The sequence below is a fragment of the Morchella sextelata genome, assembly GCF_020137385.1.
Source record: "Morchella sextelata strain SCLS chromosome Unknown scls_21, whole genome shotgun sequence".
Taxonomy (NCBI): Eukaryota; Fungi; Ascomycota; class Pezizomycetes; order Pezizales; family Morchellaceae; genus Morchella; species Morchella sextelata.
In genome coordinates, this window is record NW_025408636.1 from 903,220 (window position 1) to 925,397 (window position 22,178).

Sequence of the window (22,178 nt, forward strand, 5' to 3'; positions counted from 1 at the left end):
AGCAGCCCAAGTAACACAACAGATCAACAAGGATCTGTCTCAAAGATAACTCTATTTGGACGGTTTATCAGATCCGCCGACGGCTTTCCCCGTCCCCTTTTTTCTTTTCTTTTCGTGGGTCACCCACGATCTACAGTTTCAGCTTAGGGCTTCAAGGTGGTAGGCGGACCAATGGCAGAGCTGCGACTACAGCAACCCCGACTAGTAATCTAGTTTTTGAGCGGAATTGCGGCTGCCGAACGCGAAACGCGGGATGGAAAGGAATTTCTCACGGAAAAGTGACTATCCTGACGCAGGTGATTTCGACTGACGCAATTAATTGTTTGCTTGGGATTTTGTAGTGGGGTTTGTAGTGGATCGGTATGAAGTGTGCCTTATGTGGTGTAGGTCTGGTCACTGTATGCTGTATGCAATACGTCAGGGGAGGTTCTTGGCATTACAAATGTTACTATTTGAAATTGCCAGTAGTGGTACACACAAAGATCTCGAGACTGTAGGTACATCGATCTAAGTATTCTGGGTGTGAAACGAAATATTCTTGCAGTCCATTAATGTGACAAGCCTTAAGGAAAGTCGAAAGATAATATTATAAATATTATGTACAACAATGAATGTGCTATATAATGGACAGAAAATATTAAAGCTAAAGCATTGTCATCTGTTTCGAATTCGTCTATATATATTGAGACGAGTGGGAAGATGGAAAATATTACACTGTAACCCCTCCGGCATACATTATTAAAGAATCAAAATGATAAATCTTGAAGTGAGATTCACCTAAATACATACATGTATAGCACGTATATATGTACAAGTAAGACATGCGCTCCGCTGTTGGCCGTAGAAACTGGTGAACCAAATTTATCCACAGAGATATATTTATCTGGAGTTGTATCAATGCACCAGTGGTAACTTCAGGCGTATCTAGACGGTGTTTATAGTAATCGATGGGATATAAAGGTGCACCTCCTATGGGCTAACGAGACCAACGAATTTTACCCAAACATATGTACATATGCGTAGATATGCGTAGTTATTTACTGTATTGAAATAAATATAATAAAAAACCTGGTCAGGTGTGTCCAATATAATGAAAATTCTAGTCCTACACCCTTGTACGAATTATATATTACAAAACTACAGACGCTAGGGTTAGGGTTACCTTGGTATCTATGCCACGGAAAGGAAAGAAAAGTTTAATTTACTTAGCATATTATGCCGTCGATAGTGGAGTAAATGGCCATTTAGGCTTTCGAAAATGTTGGGGTTTAGGTCCTCAGGACTAGTAGGTAAGCGCATAATTTCTGTTTCACTCAAGCTTTTGTAGAAACGACATGAAAATAAAGGCAACTAGGGACATACGAAGTATCGATAGCATCTCACGGTATATACTGCTTTACTCCAATATATTTGGGGAACCCTGTAGAATATTCTTTCAGCCCTTACGCGTTGTAGTGTTTCCTCTTCTGATCTGTTGACATATGCGAGTGATAGTTTATGGGCTGATCATCGGCGGGTCGTATTTTTCTCTTGATGTGTTGTCTCTAAGGATTAGAGATCATATACCATCACAAAATAAATTAACTTATTTCAGAGAAAGAGGTTTCAGGACCTGCTGGGGTTGGAAAATGTTTGTCGCACCGTTCCATCCAATACTTACAACGAGTGATCTTTCATGTCTGAAACCGGACCTCAATTCTGCAACGCTTGATTGATAAGATCAATTTTAAATTTATTCCAAATTAGAGTCCAAAGTATGACGGGTCTGTTAGATAAAAGAAGCAGCGGGGTAATTTGAGCTTGAAACGCATGTTGATAAAGAAGTTCAAGCTTGAGTACATTTGAGGCAGAACAGATGTTAGGTAAGTCAAGTAAATGTTAGCATTCCTGGATTATATAATATTAAGGGATAATACCTGGATGTTTTGGGTTCTCTGTTGTTGTATGTCGGCGATATAAGTAATAAGAGATGGTATAACTCGATAAATAAATAATTTGTATTAGTGCACATTTTGCAGAAGTTACTCCCAGGAAGGATTTTGATGATTCCGTGAGTAGAATTGCCTTTATCTAGTCTTGAAGTGGACAAACGGTAAAAGGATGAATTATACTGAGATATAAATGTCAGTTTCCTCTAGGAGTGATGCATGCAATGTACGTGTACAGCTACATGTAGCCAGAATCGTATATATATATTAATTTTAGGAGTATACAGTCAGGTGAGTAGTGAGAATTCCAAGTATACTATACGGCACAGTGAGGTTAGAATTCTTGCAGTCAAAGAAGAGTATGTATGTACCTAAAAAACCGAGCCTTGCCACAGTCATTCATCTCTATTCCTTGAGCTTAAAATCTGTCAGCATCAATATCTTCCTGTCCCGTATATAGCTACAAAATACCAATATTGCTCAGGCATAGTGGGGACAACCTCACTTAACACCCTCCACACTTTAAAATCTTTCTTCTAACACTTAGATATAACTCTGTTCCTGTCATTGACCTCCCCCAAATATATCTAGGTCTGAAAGCCAGCTGGACCATAAACAGATTGGTCTTTGTTTCCCTTTTGTACCAGCCTCATGCATGACTGTGCGGTACAGTATCTCATTCTGACCAAAGATGGTGATATTTGTAAATTTGAAATTTGAAATATAGAATGAGGATCTAGCAAGAACGCAATGAACCAAATCTCAAAAGTCTCATGGTGGCTGTATAAAAACTGATCTGGAAGTATCTTATCGCCTAGTATTTCAAGATCTAATCTCATCTCATCTGATCTGCGATCAGATCAGATCAGATCTTGTACACTAGTCATCGCTCAACAGGGTACCGAACACAATCCCTCCCAGCTCTCGAGTCAAAAAAGGGTCAATGATGTTACTCAGAATCATTTAGAACATTTATGGTGGCCAGTGACCTCGATCTCAATCACAGTGGTTTATCCATGTTTTTCCCGGGATCACAATAATAGATGTAATTAATAATTGGTAATCATTGACAACCCACCCTTCTATTTACCGAACCAGTATCTTGGGTAATATGAAAGATCTTGCTCACACCACTGATATTGTTCCCATTGGTCTCCAAAGTTTCTCGCACGCCCATAATGTCATCCTGGTTGCAGGATTGCATTCTCGCGCCAATCAGGAATCGATGATTTCTATATGCAGATCTTCGCTTTCGAGGGATGATCTCCCGTGCTAATGCAAGCGGACGTGTCGCTTGATCCCAGTTGGTCCCAGGGCTATGCTTTGTTACTGGATGAGGGGTCGAGTGATCAATCATGATGCACTGACAGGCCGGTGTCTCCTCGATTTAAGACCACTCCATACCCCAAAACATTCTTTCTAATGCCACCTCTAATCGTTACATTCGAAATCCGAAGACTCTTCGCTACTACGGCCATTGAAGACTTTTGATGAACTCCCCCATACGGAATAGAATCGTATATCAAGGTGGGGTACCTAATAAATTGTAAGCAAGTTCGAGCTCTTATCTGATCCTTTGAAACTTCTTACTAAGTCTTCACCAGCAATTCTCCCGTCCGTAAAGGGTTTACTATACTGTGGAATCGGGCGAACGGGAACTTACAGCGGCATGATCTTGCGAGGCAATGAATCGGAACCATTTCGCCAAGTCTATAGCCTCTGAACACCATGAAGTTGATCAATTGAGGCACGTGTACAATATCGGTCATCCTCTTCCCAGTCCTATATTGGCATTGTGTATTACACACCTCACTTATCAGATCTAGACGAAACACCCACTCTCAGAAAGGCTTAATTATTAAAACTCAACGATGTAAGAGCCTGAGTGATTAGTTCTGTTCGATCTCCCTGCGTTGAACAGGAACTTCCCAGCGATATTCCCTCAAAATATAGTCAAAGGAAAATAAAAGCGAGGAGAAAAACGCATATCCCCTTTTCGTTAAGTGCTACTAGATTGTCTGATAAATTGATTAAATTTGCTCATCGCTGCAGGGAGCATGGGGAAGATGGGAGAAGTGGGCCTTTTCTCCTTGGGCATGGGTGTGTGTATCTACATACCCAATATATCAGATCCCTTGATAAATTTTCAACTCTGCAGGCATGAGAAGGTTTGTTGATGACGGACCTGTGATGGAGAAGAAAGAGAAGTGGGGAAGCCTCAGATCAATCTGGTATGGAACTTGACAAATTGTGTTTGGCTTCTTGCTTGGCACGGGTATGTACTCCTTCGCGAGCTGGCAAACGCGTGTGCTCGTATATTTCTGCGTGCCGCGTGGGCTATTCGTAGGCCATTTGTGCGGTCTAGGCAAGGATCTACTTCGGAGATGGTATTTACGATAACTTAATTTCGAGACACATCACTAGGCTGCGTGTTTTTTTATCAGATGGTGGGGTGAGAGGTGCCCCTGGTAAACGTCATTCCCAATTCAGGTTCTGGGCCGATCATCAAACATCCCTTCTACCCCAAAGAGCGCCAATGGGGCCTGGTGAGGAAGCTTCGTTAAAAGAATTTGTTCGGTAATTCAAAGGAACGGCAGAACGGTTTCAAATCTCACAAGGTCTAGGCGGGGAGGAACGGAGGAAGGCTAAGTAGACGGACGGGAAAGACACAGGGAAAAATAAAAAAAAACCATTCAAAAACAGGAAGCTCTTCATGGCGTTGCAAATTTTTATCAGATTTGATGATCTGATTCCTGCAGCTAGATGGATTAGATATCGCTAGCAGTGCATCTAGTGGCACAGTGACCCAGCAATCCTGTGATGGACCCACTTTCTGCTGTGTCCTGCAAGGATTAATGCAGGTCCCACCGTATGACCCAGCCGTGACACCACAACTTTTGGTATGATTCACTAACTCCTCCTCCTCAATCCTGGAAAGAAGGAAAGAGACGAATCTCTCAAAAGCAACATCGCCATAAGAACGACACCCCCACTTGAATCCTTGGATCCATTGCGAGATATTTTTAACGATCTTATCCACATTATCAGATCAGCTAGCTTTGATTGATAGATATGATTATGATCAGCTGAGAAGTTACAAGGAAAAAACTAGTACGAAGGTGCAAGAAAGCCCTGTTTCAACCCCATTGGGAAAAGATATCAAGCTGCAACTAATTCCTCCTCGTGGATTCTGCAGGCAGGGATTCTATCTTAACTTCAATCTTACGATCTGATTACGATAATCGAATCAATCAATCAACCCGAGGCAGTCATCACGCTGTATCATGATCTCAACTCTCTGAGAATCCTAGCAGGATATGAAGGTCTTTCTTTTGGGCCTAAATTACGTCAATTTTCTCCTCCCCATAATCCCTCATCTCCGCCACTGCCTGCCAAGTATGGAGGATTCCTTTTTACTATTCCTTTCCTGCTAGAGGAGCTTCAATGAGAAAGGCTATGGATATTATTGCTCCTGCAACAATGGCACAACTAGAATCTTCGGCTTGTCCGAATAGCCCGCCTAGTGGTAACAAGGAAGAGTATTTTACCTTGTTCTGATTGTACAACGTAGAAACCTCAAACCCATGAGCCCAGCGTTCTACTAACGAGGAATTATTAAACGAAAAACACGTTCTTCTGCAAAGACATTGAAAAAGAAAGTAAAAGGCACATGCAATTCAGTATCGGTCATCAATAAAACAATTCTTCTAATTGGACGTTGGTTCAAGAGAATGTGAGATCGAGTGGATGAGGTTGTATGGTTTTTCAAATTGGTCTGTCTCACGACCAAAAATACTATGGATTTTGAAATTCTCGCTTGTTTCTGTTCATCTTACCTCTCTACAAGCGAGAAAAAAACATCTGATCTCGACCCATGGCCTCCCTCAGGCCAGCTGGCAGCTAGTTGGTACTCCTGGTAATGTAACAAGCTTGGGGGGACGTGTCCTGCAGTGGTAGTTCCTTTGGACCACGACCTAAAGCACATGTATGCTCAGGACCACAGCTTTATGTGAACCAGTCTGGATGATTGCACCTACATACTTAAATATCTGGATATCCGCTTGAGTTATCTAGCCACTCACTCCCCTACCATCCCTTAAGATAGACAGAAGCTCACAAGACACAAACCACAAACCACACTTGTCTATTCTCAATCGTCCCCCCCCCCCCAAACCAGCACATTAAGTTAAAATATTCTTGCCTTTGCTTTGAGGGTATTTGCTAGATTTGAGGGTAGCTTATTGCTATTGTCATCTGAAAAGAACTCTACCATCACTCAGGTAAGTTTTAATTTATACTGTTTCTGATACCGCTTTTGGCCTCATTCATGAGACAAAAGGTCCCATTCATTAACAGCCCAGTGCTCCTGCTTAGTGTATTACGTCGTGTTGTAAGATTAAGCACCGCTTTCAGCGCCCTACGCTTCTGCAACACAAAGCTCTAAATCTGCGCCGCCGTTGCAAGCAAACGCATAGGTCAGTAGTAGTAAAACAGATCCGCGCCCTCGATCTCACTCACACTCCGGTTGCTTTTGCTTTTTCTATCCAACCATCATCACACATCACTTGAAGATTATAAACACCCACACTCTGATTGGCCAGCACCTATAGATAGAGAATCGGTGCACTGACAAGTATAGAAGGCCGTTCCCTAGATCTTTCCGCCTCAGCAGTCATCAGAAACCCATCAGAAAGACTACCATAATAAACAGTTTCTTCTTGGCACAATCCTCAAGCAGACGCGATGCCTGAATATTATCACGTCATAGATGGTACGTCGGGTAGCAACGGCTTCGCCAACGGTACCTTTAATCAGAAGAACGGGACTAGTAGCGGCACCTCCGGGCGCAACACTGATGGACATCCGAATGGTGCAAGTTGGTTTCTACCGGGTGGGTCACAAAACGGTAGTACCAATGGTCACATAAATGAGCTCTCTAATGGATCATCTGCAATCTTCAATGGTTCACGCGATGTCTACAGCAACGGCAAAAGCAATGGCTATAGTAACGGCCATGGCAACGGTCATAGCAACGGCTATAGCAATGGCTCGACATACAAGGAACAAAATAACGGCTACATCAATGGCAGCTCCGGAGAGTCTTACGACCTAATCTGTGTCGGCTTTGGTCCAGCATCTCTTGCGATTGCTATTGCCCTCCATGAACGACATGCCAATGCGCGCGTCCTTTTTATTGAGCGTCAGTCTAAGTTCGCATGGCACTCTGGCATGCTCCTCCCTGGAAGTCGCATGCAAATCTCATTTATCAAAGATCTTGCAACACTTCGGAATCCGCGATCCGAATTCACATTCATCAACTATCTCCACCAGAAGGGCCGTTTGGTTGCATTCACCAACCTGGGAACTTTCTTACCATTGAGAGAGGAGTACAACGATTACATGTCCTGGTGCGCATCACATTTCGGGGATTATGTAAAATACGGCCAGGAGTGCGTTTCCGTGAGTCCCACAGAAACAAGCGGAAAGACAGTTAAGAGTTGGGAGGTTGTTTCAAAGAGCATTGAGACTGGAGAACTTCTGAAGTTGTCTGCAAAGCATGTAGTCATTGCGGTTGGCGGAAAACCGAGAATTCCAGATGTGTTCCCTCAGAACCCATTGAACGAAAGGGTTATCCATTCATCAAGATATTCGACCGCTGTTCCATCCTTGCTGAACGATAAAGACAGAGCTTATAAAATCGCTGTTGTGGGAGGTGGTCAGAGCGCTGCCGAGATCTTCAATGATATTCACTCGCGGTATCCAAACTCAAAGACCTCATTGATCATCAAGGGGTCTGCTCTAAGGCCAAGCGACGATAGTCCTTTGTAATACCCCCCACCACACCCCAATTTCTGCCTGAAGCCTGAAGCTCCATACCTAACAGAATTTTCATATTAGTGTCAATGAGATTTTCGACCCCGAGCGTGTGGATACCCTCTACACTCTTCCAGCTGATATTCGCCGCGAATCTATCATTCAGGACCGCGCAACTAACTATGGTGTCGTTCGTCTCGAGCTGATCGAGCGCCTCTACGACACCATCTACCACCAACGTCTCAAAAATTCTGATGAGTCTACTTGGCAACACCACATTGTCCCCCTGCAAGAGGTTGTGGGATGTGAAGAAAATAAGCTTGGAGAAATTCATCTCAAGTTGCGAAATACTAGGTCAGGTTCTGTGGAGACAACAATTGGATATGATGCGATTATCGTTGCGACTGGTTATGTCCGAAATGTCCACGAAACATTGCTGAAGTCAGCAAAGTGCTTAATGAAGGGCAACATTTGCGCCGTCGGCAGAGACTATCGTGTTGAGTTTTCAGAGGGCGCTGTTGCAGATGACGCAGGTATCTGGCTTCAGGGATGCTGTGAGAGCACACATGGTGTAAGGACCCATCGCATATATCCCGTTCAAGATAAATACTTATCTGTGTACAGCTGAGTGATACTCTCTTATCAATCCTTTCCGTTAGAGGCGGAGAAATCGTGGATTCGATCTTTGGTAAAGAGCTTCCTTCCCGCGTCGAATCCAAGTCTAAGCATGCGAGTGTCATCGAGAAATCTGTGAGAAAATACGCCGACGCAATGGTAAAGGATATCCTTAATGGAATGGGTATCAATGGAAAGGTCATGGAGGTGGTTTGAATAAGGGTTTTCTTATTGTGCGCGCGTGGGAATATGGAGTTTGACAATGAAAAATTTCTTCTGTTTCTGGTTCGGTTTGCAGTGTCTGGCTTTTTGTTTGGCTATTTGTGTGTTTGATTATTCTTTTCATGTTTCTCAATTATAGTCATGTGGGCGGCATTATGATCGTTCTTTTCTGTATTTCCGTGCTTTAGTTAGCTAGTGCATTTAGCAGTCGGTATCCAATATAGGAAATATTCTCTTTACAATACCGTACCCTTTCCTTACAAATCTTCGGCCTCCCATTAAATGCCTATGCCCACAAAGCATCTTCCTCCCCCTTTCCTACAACTCCCATCGGGAAGTCACCCATTCCCAGTGTCTTAAACCCCACACTCTTCCCCTCGATTGTACCAACATAGCCGCTAACCGCCGCCGCAAACATAGTCGTATCATTCTGCGGCAACCTCAACCATGCTTCATCGTTCTCGAGATGCAAGATATCAATATGAATAGCCGACCCCATAAGCCCGAGAAATTGTGTCAAACACATTGTGAGTGTTGTGCGCCAGGTCAGAATATCAGGTGGGTATGAGGGTGACTCGGCGGTGTATGGGGGATCATAAATCCTGCCGTTTCAATATCAGCCCTCAATCCATGGAGGCTTTTCACCGGGAGTTTTACATCTTGAGGCGGGCATAACCCCATTCGGGATTCTTGATTGTTATCTGAACCGGAGGTCCGGCCTTTGGTGTCTTGGGGGGGGTTAGGGATGGTTCTTCCATGACTGTTTTAAAGTTTTGAGGCCCGAAATCTTCGCTGGTTGATATGATCTAGGTTGGGGTTCAAATTGGTTATCAATATGCGGTCGCCGCCCTTTTTGATTGTTAGGCGGTGATGGTGGGCATATCGTGCACAAACAAATTACGCTGTAGGTGGTCTTACACGTTTCTCAGAAATGGACCTGATAGCATTAAGGCAGACAAGCTGTAGATTTACCCCCTGCTATCTGCCTTATCTATCTCAGCGCTGGGTTGTCGGGCAAGGAGAAAGCGGCTCTGCTCGTAGCGGGAGAAAAAATAAATTGGCGAGGGAAGAAAAAAGTTCCCCACCCTAAAGTGGTCAGCAACAACCAACCACACCCCACCTCACCCTTCCATCCTCCCATCCTCCTTCCCTTTCCCTCTTTTTTCTTCCCATCTCTGTCTTTCATCTTCTACCAAGGATATTTTTTGAAAACCCTTTCACTTTTTCAGAAAACATGGCCACTAAAATGGAGGGAATGGAGCACTCTGAGGTTCACTACTTTCAGAGGTATGTTCTACCCTTTCTTTCTATCCCCAGCCGGACACAAACGAATCAATGAAGAAAAGACAATGCTGATAATTCTCTCCCCCGGATAGCTACAATCATCATGGTCAGTTTGCAATAATTGCGTCGGAATAAAACCAGCCTTCCTTTGTTTTTCTTCCCCGGGGCCAGACAGAACGTTAAGGCGGAAAAACTAACATAATTTCGCTGCAATGAAGGCATCCACGAGGAGATGTTGGTTGGTTATATCCATTCTCACTTTTACTCGGATAAGAGCTGATACCCTGGTCTTTGCTAGAAAGATGAAGTGCGCACCAATTCGTATAAGAATGCTATCTACCAGAATGCCCACCTTTTCAAGGACAAGGTAGTTTTGGATGTTGGATGTGGAACTTCCATTCTTAGCATGTAAGTTCTTTCTCTTGCTCAATTTACTCCTGGGAGCCCATAAATTTTCCATCCCGAAAAAAGGAAAAAAGAAATTGCTTTTTCCGTCGCCGCATCACCAACAATGATGAGAAACACTTTCAATTTACAGTTATCCCTGTCTGAAAAGGCGATATTATGATATCTGTTTGTCTGTTGATTTTATAACCTCTGAGAAAAATACCATCTTCAGTTCATGTTACCAAAAGCCCAACTTTCTGTGATTTCCCCGGCTAATATTTATTTCCTCGCGTTCAGGTTCGCCGTTAAAGCCGGTGCTAAGCATGTTATTGGTGTGGACATGTCCACCATCATCGAGAAGGCACGGGAGATTGTTGAGGTCAATGGCATGAGCGATAAGATCACCCTTCTCCAGGGAAAAATGGAGGAGGTCGTCCTTCCTGTCGACAAGGTCGATATCATCATCTCGGAATGGATGGGATACTTCCTCCTCTACGAATCCATGTTGGACACCGTTCTTCTCGCTAGAGACAAGTACCTTGCTCCGGGTGGATTGATCTTCCCCGACAAGGCGAATATCTACATGGCCGCCATTGAAGATGGCGACTACAAGGAGGAAAAGATTGGATGTGAGTTTACAACTTAACAATATGCGGTGTCTAGGCGCTTTCTCTAATGAAGGATAATAGTCTGGAATAACGTCTACGGGTTCAACTTCTCCCCTCTTCAGAAGACTGCTCTCGCCGAGCCCCTCGTGGACACGGTTGAAATGAAAGCAATCGTCACCGACCCCGGTCTCATCTTCTCCATCGATCTCTACACTGTCACCCCCGCCGAGCTCGCCTTTAGCGTTCCTTACTCGCTAACTGTTACCCGCAATGACTTCGTCCATGCGCTTATATCCTGGTTCGATATAGAGTTCACTGCCTGCCATAAGCCCATCCGCTTCAGTACTGGTCCTCATGCCAAATACACCCACTGGAAGCAGACTGTGTTCTACCTTCAGGAGATCCTGACCGTTAACCGTGGGGAGACCATTGTTGGTCATATCAGCAGCAAGCCGACAGAGAGGAACAGGAGGGACTTGGATGTGAAGATCGATTACAAGTTGGAGGCGGAGGATCCTCATAGGAGCACTGGTGGCTCTTGCGAGTACAAGATGTGAGTTGAATAACCTCATATTTCAGATCTCTCTTGATGATACAGGTGCTAATACGATAAGGCATTGATACAGGTGCTAATCTTGAGGCGCCACATCTGTTTCTTTTTACGGTTCAATTTTATTTTCTACCGCTTTCTTCTTTTTTTTTTTTTTACCTTTCTTTTTCTCTGCAGAGCATAAAACGAAATAAAAATGATTTAGTTGGGAGGTTTTGTGAATGGATCGATATGGGTACAATATGATACCTTTCACTCTTTTTTGCATTTAAAGCGATAAAACGAGATTAAGGATTGAGGCTGCATTTGTATGATAGATAGGCGATATTTTTGATGGTCAATTTCTCTCAATAACCGGATCAAATATGCGTAAGGGCGTTCGTCAATTGTATAATGCCGTGATAAAATTTGTATCTTCCTACATAATTCTTAACCTGCGCGCATCTAACTCCTACTCCATCCCTACATGTCTCTTCCGCAAAATCTTTCTGCATCTAAACCCTTTTCTTTCCCTTCACAGCCTTGGGCGCCATCTTCGCTTGAATACGGCAAGACATATCCATCGCCATGAACCCAACTATCACAGACACGCTAATTAGTCCAATTCACATCTCATACTTTTATAAAGGCTATACATACAGATACCGGCAAATGGCGCATAGAATCCCAACAGAATATACTTCTGCATTTCAGTCATATCACCATCCTTCCAGATGGCCCAGCAGCTTGTGAGAGTGGTCAAAAACGAGATCGACGCATAGGTCAATGCGCGCGCCGGGAACTTTGGGTTTTCTTTCCCAGAAACACTCAATTAGCCGCCATCCCTTCATCAATCGCGAAAGGCCAACTAACCACTTGGAATCGCGCTCAAGAACCAGATGGTTGTAGGCAACTGATATAAGGCCTCGACCGCCAAGAAGGCCGCAAACCAAGGCTCAAACTTGATCATGAGCTGGTCGTTGAAGGTGGTAAGATACCACGTATGGTTGTCCTTCAGGGCCTGCGGCAGAATGGCCTTGGGCCAGAGCGGGATAAGGTCCATGAAGACCATGGATGTTGTAAACATTGCCGAGAAAAGAAAGTAAAAAAGATCTTTCGGACGGGAGGTCATTGGGGTTGCCATTTTTGCCTTTCTCTTGTTTAGGGGAAGCGGGGGGGGAAGTGAAGGAAGATGGGGATGATTCAGGGCTAAAGACTCGACGGGCTGCTGCTTATATTTGTAGTCTGGTCTTTAATAGCTCCTGAGGCTCTGCGGCGCAGCGCACGGATCACAGGGTTCCGTGGGTTAGGGGTGTGCTTCACAGTGGGTCACTCGTGGCTTAGAGAGTCTTGGTATGTATGCAGCCTAATTGAACAGTGGCACAAGAGCATGTGCACATGAATCACCCCACTTCTGATTACCTCAACTCAATGATGGCATCTTCCACTTTCTACATCCCAACTAGCTATTACCCAATACAAATATCGATTACGAACTACTATTCGAACTCATGGGAAGTGATATAAGACCCTACAGGAAAACTTTTTAGAAACCGCCTCCGTACCTCCCGAACGCCCAAAAAATTGATCATTGCATACGCCAAGAAGACCAAAAGAAATCCCAAACAAAAGAAATATTTTAGTTAGACGAATCATGTCAGGGGATATATCCCCCAAAAGCGACGAGTCCATAGACTCGCTTCCCCCCCCCCCCCTTTTTTCTTTCTTCCAAACTAATGGACACTCCACCAGCTGCAGCTCGACTAGGTTCTTGCTTTGACTGATGTATGCACTGTTCTCATCCTCTTGTGTGCCTTTCGTGTTCGGTGTCTCCCTGTTTCGTGAATTCAAGAAGTCCGTAAGGCATAGTGCTTAGGGCGGCTATGAATATATATTGTCGCCGCCGTAGGCTTTACCGGGAAAAAGGTTTAAATCTTTCGATGGTGAGTGATATAACCTAGAGTAAAGAGAGCTCGACCATACGGTGTCAGAAGCTGTCACCATCTTATCCCCCACGAGCAACTGAAAGTATCGTCTCAGTCATCCTCAAACCACCTCATACTGGTAGGTTCTCGATATGCTCTACGGCTTTTAACTGCTTCGCACCTAAACCCTTTCTAACATATTGAATCACGTCCTTAGCCATTGGCGGGACGTCATTCAGCGCACCCGATGTGTTGCCCCTGATTGCAGCTCCAAATCGCTGGAACTGGTTCGGGGATAAGTAGCTGTAAATTGGAAACGCCAAGCATAGACCAAAGAGGATCGTTGGAACAAGCATGCCAAAGCTATATCCCCTAGCCTTCGATACAGCATAATAGACATTTAAAAGTGCCGGACCGCCGCAAATGGCGGTGACAAGGTAGACTGAGACAGTTTTACTGTGGCGTCCAAGGCCACGAAGGCCCATTCCGAAAACTATGGGGAAAATGCTAGCCTGGAAAAAGCGGTTCAAGACCATCATAGTTGCGGCTGCCTTTCCAGTTCTTGTTATTGCGAGTGCGGCGGTCACAACACAGCCAACTGAAGTGCAGGACAAAACGACGCGGGGGCAAAGCCAGAGTAGAGCCAAGCTACCCGCGAAACGGCCAACTGCGAAAAGACCGAAACCAAGCATTTCCCAGTTCATTTCAACTCTTAGATTACTAGGGAAATATCAGTTAGTGACGTTACCACAAACTACATGTAGGTAGCGAGGAGGCTTACCCTATCCCGATGGAGGCGAAGTATTCTTCCCAAAATACGTTAAACATTTCTTGGGCACCGACGTACAAGAAGATTGTCAAAACAGCGAGTATCGGTCCAAGCGCAAACTCGGTCCTCCAAAACTTAGGGTCGTCACAGATTGGCAGACTAGGGCATTCATCGTCACTGTAGCCGATGTTAGAAAAGACTGAAAAACCAACAGATCTCGGTCACACTTACCTTATCTCTGGGAGTGGAAAATAATAAAAGACAACCGCAAGTGACACCATAAATAAAATAATTGCCAAAAAGACCCAATTCATGTCCGCAACCCCCTCATCATTAGAAGTTATTCTCGAGAAGACTGGATAATATTCCAAAAGAGATGCACAGATAGTGCCGACTGCCTGGAACCCTTGTGCAAAGCAAATCCGGGATTCGCCCATTCCCTGTGGGCCAACCAAAATAACATATGGATTGGCAGCAGTCTCGATTCTATAGAAAGAAATGTTTAGTATAACTAATTAATAGCTCGAGTATGTTTGAAAATGAAAGACTCACGTTGCAATACCAACTCCCAAAATGATTGCTGCCACAATGAATCCCGGAAAGGTGCCTAAGGTTCCAGCCGGCCAAAAGACCAAACAGCCGGCAGTGTATGTGAGTAGCCCGGTAATAAAAGTAGCCTTGAAACCATATTTCTTCAGCAAAGGCCCTGAAAGAAATTGGGGCGTAAACGCATATGGTCTACGAAATATTGGTTAAAACAAAGAACAAAATGATTCCTGTCTCAAGTAGACACCTACGCAAAATATACACCCTCTAATACCAAAGACTGTGCGAGCGAGAAGTCATAAAGCAGAGTAAACTTGCTCCTCAAAACACCGATAAGGCCATACGAGAATCCCCAAAAGAAGAATAGAATCGTGACAAGGATTAACGGCTTGTAGACCTGTCTCACTGAGGCCTCAACAGGGTTCATTCGTGATGCCGAAACGGGTGAAAGCAATTCTGTCGTGTTACCGCAAGTCCCAGATGATGCAGTATTATGGCTCATATTGGCGCCAAAAGTGCTGTGATTCTGCATTGCAGATTCGTTGTTCGCGGTGCCGCGTAGAGTCAATTCATGTGTTCCAGAAATCCCATGAAAAGTAGGGTTTCTTCTGGTGTGGGTGTTATAGCCGATTTCATGGATGGAAGAAAAGCTCGGAATCAAAATCACAACCAGGGGCTTGAGCATTGGAATTGAGGAACACATTATCCCCACGTTGACCTCAATGGCTGACCACATAAACGATAGAGAGACATCCGCTGTCATATCACGCCAGTTGTTAGTTTCATTCCTGCCCCTAGAATGACTGGTATTCTGCTTACAGTCGAAGTTACCCGAAAGCACAGCTTTGTCAAGGAAGTAGATCCGCACGACACCAATAATTACAACACTTAGGTTTATAGTTAGTACTGTGGTATAAACTTGAATCATAACCCAGTGAATAGGGGACCAATCCACCTACAATCCACCACCTGCAAACAAACAAACCACAACGATCTTCTCTTTCCGAGGCAGGTTCAATGATGTCAGGACTGGCATTGGCAGTAGTAGGATTGCCAAATCGGTAATGATATTCAGTGGCGCTGAGGCATAAAATATTGTGATTACATTCCTGCAGTGTGACTCCAATGGGGGAGTATAATCCGTCGTGAAGGCTGCAGAAATCTATTCGGAACACCACACGTAAGCTACCTTAATATGATATACGATTCAGCGGAACTCACAGGATGACATTGAAACAATATCAGCATTGTCATTATCAATCCTCCAATTCCAACGACTGCCATGGTAATCCAGGCGCCCCACTTGAGCGGCTTAAAGTTTTTGAAAAGACTCAAGTAGAAAAATAATATCGATATCTTCGTTGCCATGTATGTTGGGTTCTATTGCGAGGTTAGCTCAGCTTATTCTCACATGACCTAGTACCAGCTATGAAGATATACATATAGGAGGACCATTGCAAATCGAGCCTATATAAATATGTCAACATTATTCTTTAGTTATGAGAGCAATGGCAACGTACCTTTCTTCTTGCCTCTAGATTGTGTGTATCCATAGAGGCGTCCACTAAAGGCTCATTACTCCCAAGACCATACTTCGCCCCTACAGTTACATATCTTTAGCAATCAAATTAATCATATATTTAAAATTTCCTAAGAATCTCAATAATTTACCTATAGCCAAAGAAGCCGTCAATCCAAACGCTAGAATCTAAAAATTCGCAAGATCAGTAAATTGAATTAAACGAGAGTATTCCGAAAGAGTCCCACTTACCCATGCCAATAGAATCAGCCAATCGTCCACAGTTATTCGTCTCCTGACTAAAGTCCTAGATATGAATCGCAAAACCACGGCCACAAAAGAGACTGCGGTGATCACTATGGGAACGATGAAGACAGTTTCGTTCCCTGGCCATCCCTTGAAGTCACTCATGCTTCATTTAACCACCAAAAACAATCCCAATATATAGTGTCAAAGGAGAAAAAAAACTTTTAGCGCGGTTTTACTGAAAGGGTATGTAGGCCAGTTAATTAGGTAGATTGGTACACAAGGTATATAATCGGTCGGGGAGGGTAGGAGGGGAGTGAAGGGAATATTCCGTGCCTCAGTGTGAAGAGGGAGGCGAATTAAACCTGATCCCAAGGCATATGTAAAGCAAGTAAGTTGGGTACAAGTAGTTAGAGTTAGGGTTGAAGTTTGGGCTGGTAACGAGTTGTTCCCACAACAAAACCTGGGTCTCGGGTTGGTTTTGTACTTTTTAGCTCTGCAATTGGGGATCCTGGCTCCTCGGAATCCAACCAATCAACCAACACCAATTCTGTCAGAAGCGAGACGATCACTGGGGTGAGGGCTGGAGCTTGTGAAGCGAAAAATCAGGATCGACGATCACAATGACACCATCAAATCCAAATCAGCCCCACAAGCAAACGTTGAGGGTGCTGCTCTTGCTGCTGCATCTTCATGGCCAAAGAAGAAAAGAATTTCAATTCGGTACACCCTCATCGCTGGGACCGCCAACCAACCACCTTCCTTACTTTGATGTCTAAGAAAGCTGTTTTACAAGCATTCGAGAATACAAAACTCACGCGGGCTGCAGGAACCACTATCGTCTCTCGAACACGGCAAATTTAGCCCCAGAGCACGTGGCTTTCCTGTTCAGCCCCGTTGTGGAGTCTAACGCGATACTAACATAACCAGACAGAAAAGGGCACTCTTTCGTCCATCGCAACGATAAAACCACCATGGGCTCCGTGCACGAGGGGAAAGAGGGAGAAAATTCTGTCGGCTAACGGTTATCAAACAGGCCAAGGTGGAGTTGTGCTCGACCGGCGGGAGGCTCGGTAGAAGGGTGCGAATTTGAAATCCCCTGTGGAAGTAACAAAAATTCCTCCGGTGAGAGGAGTGGAGTTTCGATATCAAACTTTTATGACGATCACTTTGGTTTCGTTACCATGTGGGGGATCTTAAAGAACGATGATATAGGCGCTGTATTCGGCTTATGGGGACCCAGCGACCGGGTGAGCTCGCAAATAGCCGGTTAATAAGGGTTTCTCAAACCGGACGGAGGGCTCAACACATCAACAGCTGGATGAACGCGGCTTCAACCAGACGCACTTCTGGGGATATGGTTAACCTGGAGGTATGACCAACTCCTAAACGATTTCAACAAAACAGCACTCCACTCTTGGTGACTCCTGACAAAAACGGTTCTCCATACTCTTGCAAAGAATAAAGCCTATTTTCTTAAATTTAGGTGGAATTAATCATACCCCCACTTTAACCCTACCTGCGGGGGATCGCGTCCACCCTTAAATTCCGAGCGATTACTACTACTAGTAGGTGCCTCCCGAAAGCAGAAAAGAAACCCTCAAGTTTCTCAACCTGAAGTAAGTCCACAGTGGTACTGTCTCTACCAGAAATCTCCTACCCCTCACCGTTTAATACGAGTGATTGGATGTACATTTAGTCGGTTAAATATTTTGCTGATAGGTGTATGTAACTACACTGTCTCATCTCTATATCATTAGCAACGCAAGACAGGACCAGACTTAACGGTGCAGGCACAGACATATGAGATAAGACGTTCCTCGTCGCTTAGGGGCACTGGATACTCAAAAACACTACAAAGTGCATTTAATTAACCAAACTTGGTGACAGCTTCCTAAGCTATCATTTCCACAAAAACAACATACGAGTGACACCTTGTGAATCTCTAACTGCTCTCGCTAAGAAAACCCCGCAAGGACTTTCCAATAGCTCGATTTTCCCCAGAAAAAAAACCATCTACAAACAGAAAGTCCAAACTAGTCACCCTTGTTGGGAATTAGAGCGAGATGTCAACCAGGTAGAACAAGAACGCAGGGGCTAGCATCTAGCTGAATTTGCACTTTTTCGAAGCCCAGACCAGACTTTACATATCGCTTACAGCGCATGGCGTAGAAGATGAAGAGAAGGGGATCCATGTGTAAATCGCCTACTCTGGGGCCGTATGTTCCAACTCCAACCATCTCGAATTTGATTTTGAAGAACAGATAACTGAGCGTCTCGCACAGAAAGCCGGTAGCAACTCCACCGACCCAAAGGTTTACGAACGCACTCCATAGCGCCAGGAGCACAACCCGTAAATAAGCTTCTTCCTCCGCAGTGGCAAATTTCCCCACAAAAGCCAGTAAGAGAAATGCGGATACCCCATGAACTGTAAAAGTCGGGTCATATCAAAATGCCAACTATTCTGGTTTCATATCATGGAAAAGCAAAACACAAATCCCTAATTGCGCAACGAGGTCGACGTGCCATGGATAATCCCTCTTCGACGACTGCACCATGGGTCCCTAGCCGACACTCCCCTTCTGTCGGGCGCGGAAGCTGTGTTATCGGCTCTTTTGTGTTACGAGGGTACGATGAGACGCAAAGAAGACCGGTGGTGTGTATGACAAAATTCGTTTAAGTTTGGGGGGGGGGGGGGGGGGGCAGGTCTGCGACAACAACAACATGGGGATTGGGGATACGAGTCGATTTATCGATACATGTATAAATACATGTATTAATGTCTTTCATCGATACCCCCTCCCTCCCTCCCGAGTGATTGGCTACTGTTCGGCTTCCCGTGTTTTTGGTGCGAGGCTAAACACTTTACCGGCCCGATTTCGAGTTCGATATCGCCGCACTGGCCCCTTTCTGGAGGCTGTCTGAGCTACATCATACTTGGAGTAGGCAGGTGCTCTAGAGTAGAGACTAGAGCTATCAATGCGGGGAGATGGGTGGACAACTGCGTGTGTACTCAGTATCGTGTGGCTTTTTTTTTCTTTTCTCTGCTCGCGAGTTTCTGGGGTAAGAGGAGTACGCGTTCTTTTTTTGATTGAGCGATAAGTGGGGTTCATTTACTAGGGCTGAGAAGCTAGCAGCTCTACTCTGCCAGAATATCAAGGTCGGACTCGTTGGCGTTCCAGCTTGAATCCAACGGAAATTTCCAACGCCGACAGCTAATACAATATATTATTAGGAAAAAAGTTATATTCAATACTAACAACTCAGTCGTGCAATTGAATATCAGACATCGGCGAAACAGCACTGACTTCAATGACTCAATATATGAGGCACAGTTTAACAGCGACACTCCGCGACCGCAACGCCTGTGACAGCAGGAAGCTTAAGGGGAGGAGAGAAGAGTCCGCGCAGGTTCCCTGGTCTGCGCCTCAACCCCTGACACTACTAAACAAAATCATTGATCAGCCCTATGGAATCCCCTCTGATAGGATAGGTATCGGATTAGAAATCACATATATATAAAATCATAAGACAATAAATACCGGGTGTTGATATTCCCGGCGTTCAAATATACGGACTTCTTGCGCTCTCTTCATCTAGGCGCGCCCTACATCCTCTTGATTTCCGAGTCTGAGGTATCCATGTATGCAACTACAGTCGCCCGCTGTTGTAACGAACGCTCCCATACCGAATATTTGCTGTATCGAACCACTTGGGCTGGCTTTTTTCCTACCCCCAGCAAAGAGTTTGGTCTGCTGTACCGAACAATCTGCTATACCGAGCGGAAAGGTGCTCAATATGCACGTTCGTTATAGCGGCGGGCAACCGTACACACCCAGAGCACTGCGTACCTACATCGTCTCTGCCTGCCCCGCCCGCTGATCTCCCGAGCTCTCTCCCTATGACAATGAATAATACAGGGACCCCTGAATGTTGTTCTCTGAGTAGGCACAGATAGACGACGCGGCAATTTCCCCTCATATATATAGCGGCAAGCTATATTTATTGATCACTACGTTTTGACCACCTCTCTCTCCCCATTCGTGCGCGATTTACAGCACAACTGGCTTCTTAGAGTGAATGAAGAAGGTAGGAAGAGTGTTGTAGAGGCCCGTACCATACCTAGGAAGGAGGGGTGCGATATCGAGTCTTTCCCTTTTTCTTTTCTTTTTTCGGCCGAGAAACCCGCCGAGGACTGGCCGTGAAAAGATGTCGATGATGATGAAAAACGGTTTCGTCCCGTAGGTAGAGCATCGCCGTGTGTATGTGTGTAAGAAGGAGATAGTCGTTATGCAAAAGATTGGCTCAGGGAGAGAGTGTGTGAGAGAGAGAGAGAGAGAGGGGGGGGAATAAGCAAAAAAAAAAACCGCCCCCGCTGCCGGGTGTTGCAGATATATTGTCGGAGGAATTCGGCGTAATATCGGCGCGGAAACTGTGACAAAGGGACAGAGGGGATATATAAAGTGCAATAAAAAAAAGACCGATGTTTTGCCGTGGACCCCGTAGCTGTGATGCAGCGCATTTTTGGCCCGTAAGCATGCACAGGCCGAGCTTAATGCGAGCGGGAATTTGAGGATGACCGATATATGTCGTATTACCAGACAGGACGGCTACCTGCGAGGATGGTGCGAGTTTGAATCGGCGTGTCTGATCAAGTGTATCGATAATTTCTACAGCACATGCACACACGGCTTCTTCCCTAGTGAAGCTTGCTGGCTATGTGAGCACCGCACCGGCGCGGATGACTATAGAAAAACCTCCGATAGCCCTCTGGTGGATTTCCGACAGAATTCCGGCGAACCTCCAGGCCTCCGAAGACCCCGGGTTTTGCCAAGTAGAGTCCGGAGGTCTACTAACGTCCCGGAGTGCCTACACCTCGCGCGCACATTGTTGAAATTATACCCTCGAAAAAACGTTATTCCTCGACTGTTCCTACCTATGTGACTTGGCACACAAGACATGTATGTAGCTACATGCATACAAGTGGTTTCCGGCCTTCGGCCGGTACTAAATGTATATCAATTAGTACAATATACAGGCAAGCCGCTTTGCGGCTTATTTTCTCTATTTGCCTGCCAGGAGGGGTCGAGCCCCGGCTGACAGGCAAAGTCCATCACTATATCTGCTCTGGTCGATATGTGCTTTTCTGGTATCTTACATATATCAGTGGATAGGTCAGACAATTTCTCCCGTTAAAGCTGCAAGTATATCCCTTTAACAGCCACCAAGCCGCTAAAATCGAACTACTAATCGATTCCCAGAACCTGTAGAAAACCTATTAACAATCTAATACCACTCAGAGCAATACATATACCCTATGTTCATGATCCAACACAACATGTTTCAAGTGAAATAAAATCTCTCTCAATGAGCCAATCAGAAGCTTTTAAATGCACATGCATATGCAGGTTATAATTATATACTTATTAGATGTATGTAGTGGCTGACTTCCGGGCCTGGGCAAAAGCTTTTCCTCCGGACCTCCGGAGCTCGGGGAGAGTTTCGGAGAAAATTCGGTGCGTGAAACCTAATCTATAAAAAACCTGTCAAAGTAGACTTCCGGGTCTTGGTTTTGTTCTTTCTCTTTCTTTTCTTTCTCCGGGGATAAATAGGATATTTGAGAGTCTTGGAGGTTTCGGCTGGCGAACCCGAGTGCTTCCGGGTGACCGAGATGTTGCAATGATCGGAGCTCTCGGGCATCTGCGAAGTCTCGGAGGACGTACGTCGGAGGCTAGCGGGAATATATCAAAGAATCCTTTAAATATCAAGACAATACCGAGAACTTC

At 44.9% G+C, this 22,178-nt stretch overlaps 5 protein-coding genes across 5 annotated transcripts; 2 read left to right on the forward strand and 3 right to left on the reverse strand.

Moving 5' to 3' along the window:
• Nucleotides 1–6,671: 6,671 nt before the first annotated feature.
• H6S33_006816 (uncharacterized protein) lies at nucleotides 6,672–8,573 on the forward strand (the record flags this gene model as incomplete). The annotated part of the gene is made up of 4 exons (XM_044838169.1): nucleotides 6,672–6,823; nucleotides 7,019–7,753; nucleotides 7,827–8,313; nucleotides 8,367–8,573. 4 exons carry the CDS (start codon nucleotides 6,672–6,674, stop codon nucleotides 8,571–8,573), a joined length of 1,581 nt encoding a protein of 526 aa, XP_044689634.1.
• Nucleotides 8,574–8,865: 292 nt separating this feature from the next.
• Nucleotides 8,866–9,337, reverse strand: H6S33_006817 (uncharacterized protein; the record flags this gene model as incomplete). Its single annotated transcript, XM_044838170.1, has 2 exons — nucleotides 8,866–9,181; nucleotides 9,237–9,337. The coding sequence occupies 2 exons, from the start codon at nucleotides 9,335–9,337 to the stop codon at nucleotides 8,866–8,868; spliced, it is 417 nt and encodes a 138-aa protein (XP_044689635.1).
• Nucleotides 9,338–9,813: 476 nt separating this feature from the next.
• H6S33_006818 (uncharacterized protein) lies at nucleotides 9,814–11,479 on the forward strand (the record flags this gene model as incomplete). Its single annotated transcript, XM_044838171.1, has 7 exons — nucleotides 9,814–9,866; nucleotides 9,956–9,969; nucleotides 10,082–10,101; nucleotides 10,162–10,271; nucleotides 10,548–10,879; nucleotides 10,940–11,411; nucleotides 11,473–11,479. The coding sequence occupies 7 exons, from the start codon at nucleotides 9,814–9,816 to the stop codon at nucleotides 11,477–11,479; spliced, it is 1,008 nt and encodes a 335-aa protein (XP_044689636.1).
• A 423-nt stretch (nucleotides 11,480–11,902) lies between these two features.
• Nucleotides 11,903–12,531, reverse strand: H6S33_006819 (uncharacterized protein; the record flags this gene model as incomplete). The annotated part of the gene is made up of 3 exons (XM_044838172.1): nucleotides 11,903–11,985; nucleotides 12,048–12,200; nucleotides 12,261–12,531. The coding sequence occupies 3 exons, from the start codon at nucleotides 12,529–12,531 to the stop codon at nucleotides 11,903–11,905; spliced, it is 507 nt and encodes a 168-aa protein (XP_044689637.1).
• Nucleotides 12,532–13,443: 912 nt separating this feature from the next.
• On the reverse strand, nucleotides 13,444–16,557 carry H6S33_006820 (uncharacterized protein; the record flags this gene model as incomplete). The annotated part of the gene is made up of 12 exons (XM_044838173.1): nucleotides 13,444–14,032; nucleotides 14,094–14,258; nucleotides 14,313–14,567; nucleotides 14,634–14,819; nucleotides 14,879–15,383; nucleotides 15,447–15,514; nucleotides 15,587–15,789; nucleotides 15,849–16,007; nucleotides 16,068–16,094; nucleotides 16,148–16,227; nucleotides 16,299–16,335; nucleotides 16,399–16,557. The coding sequence occupies 12 exons, from the start codon at nucleotides 16,555–16,557 to the stop codon at nucleotides 13,444–13,446; spliced, it is 2,433 nt and encodes an 810-aa protein (XP_044689638.1).
• Nucleotides 16,558–22,178: the final 5,621 nt, after the last annotated feature.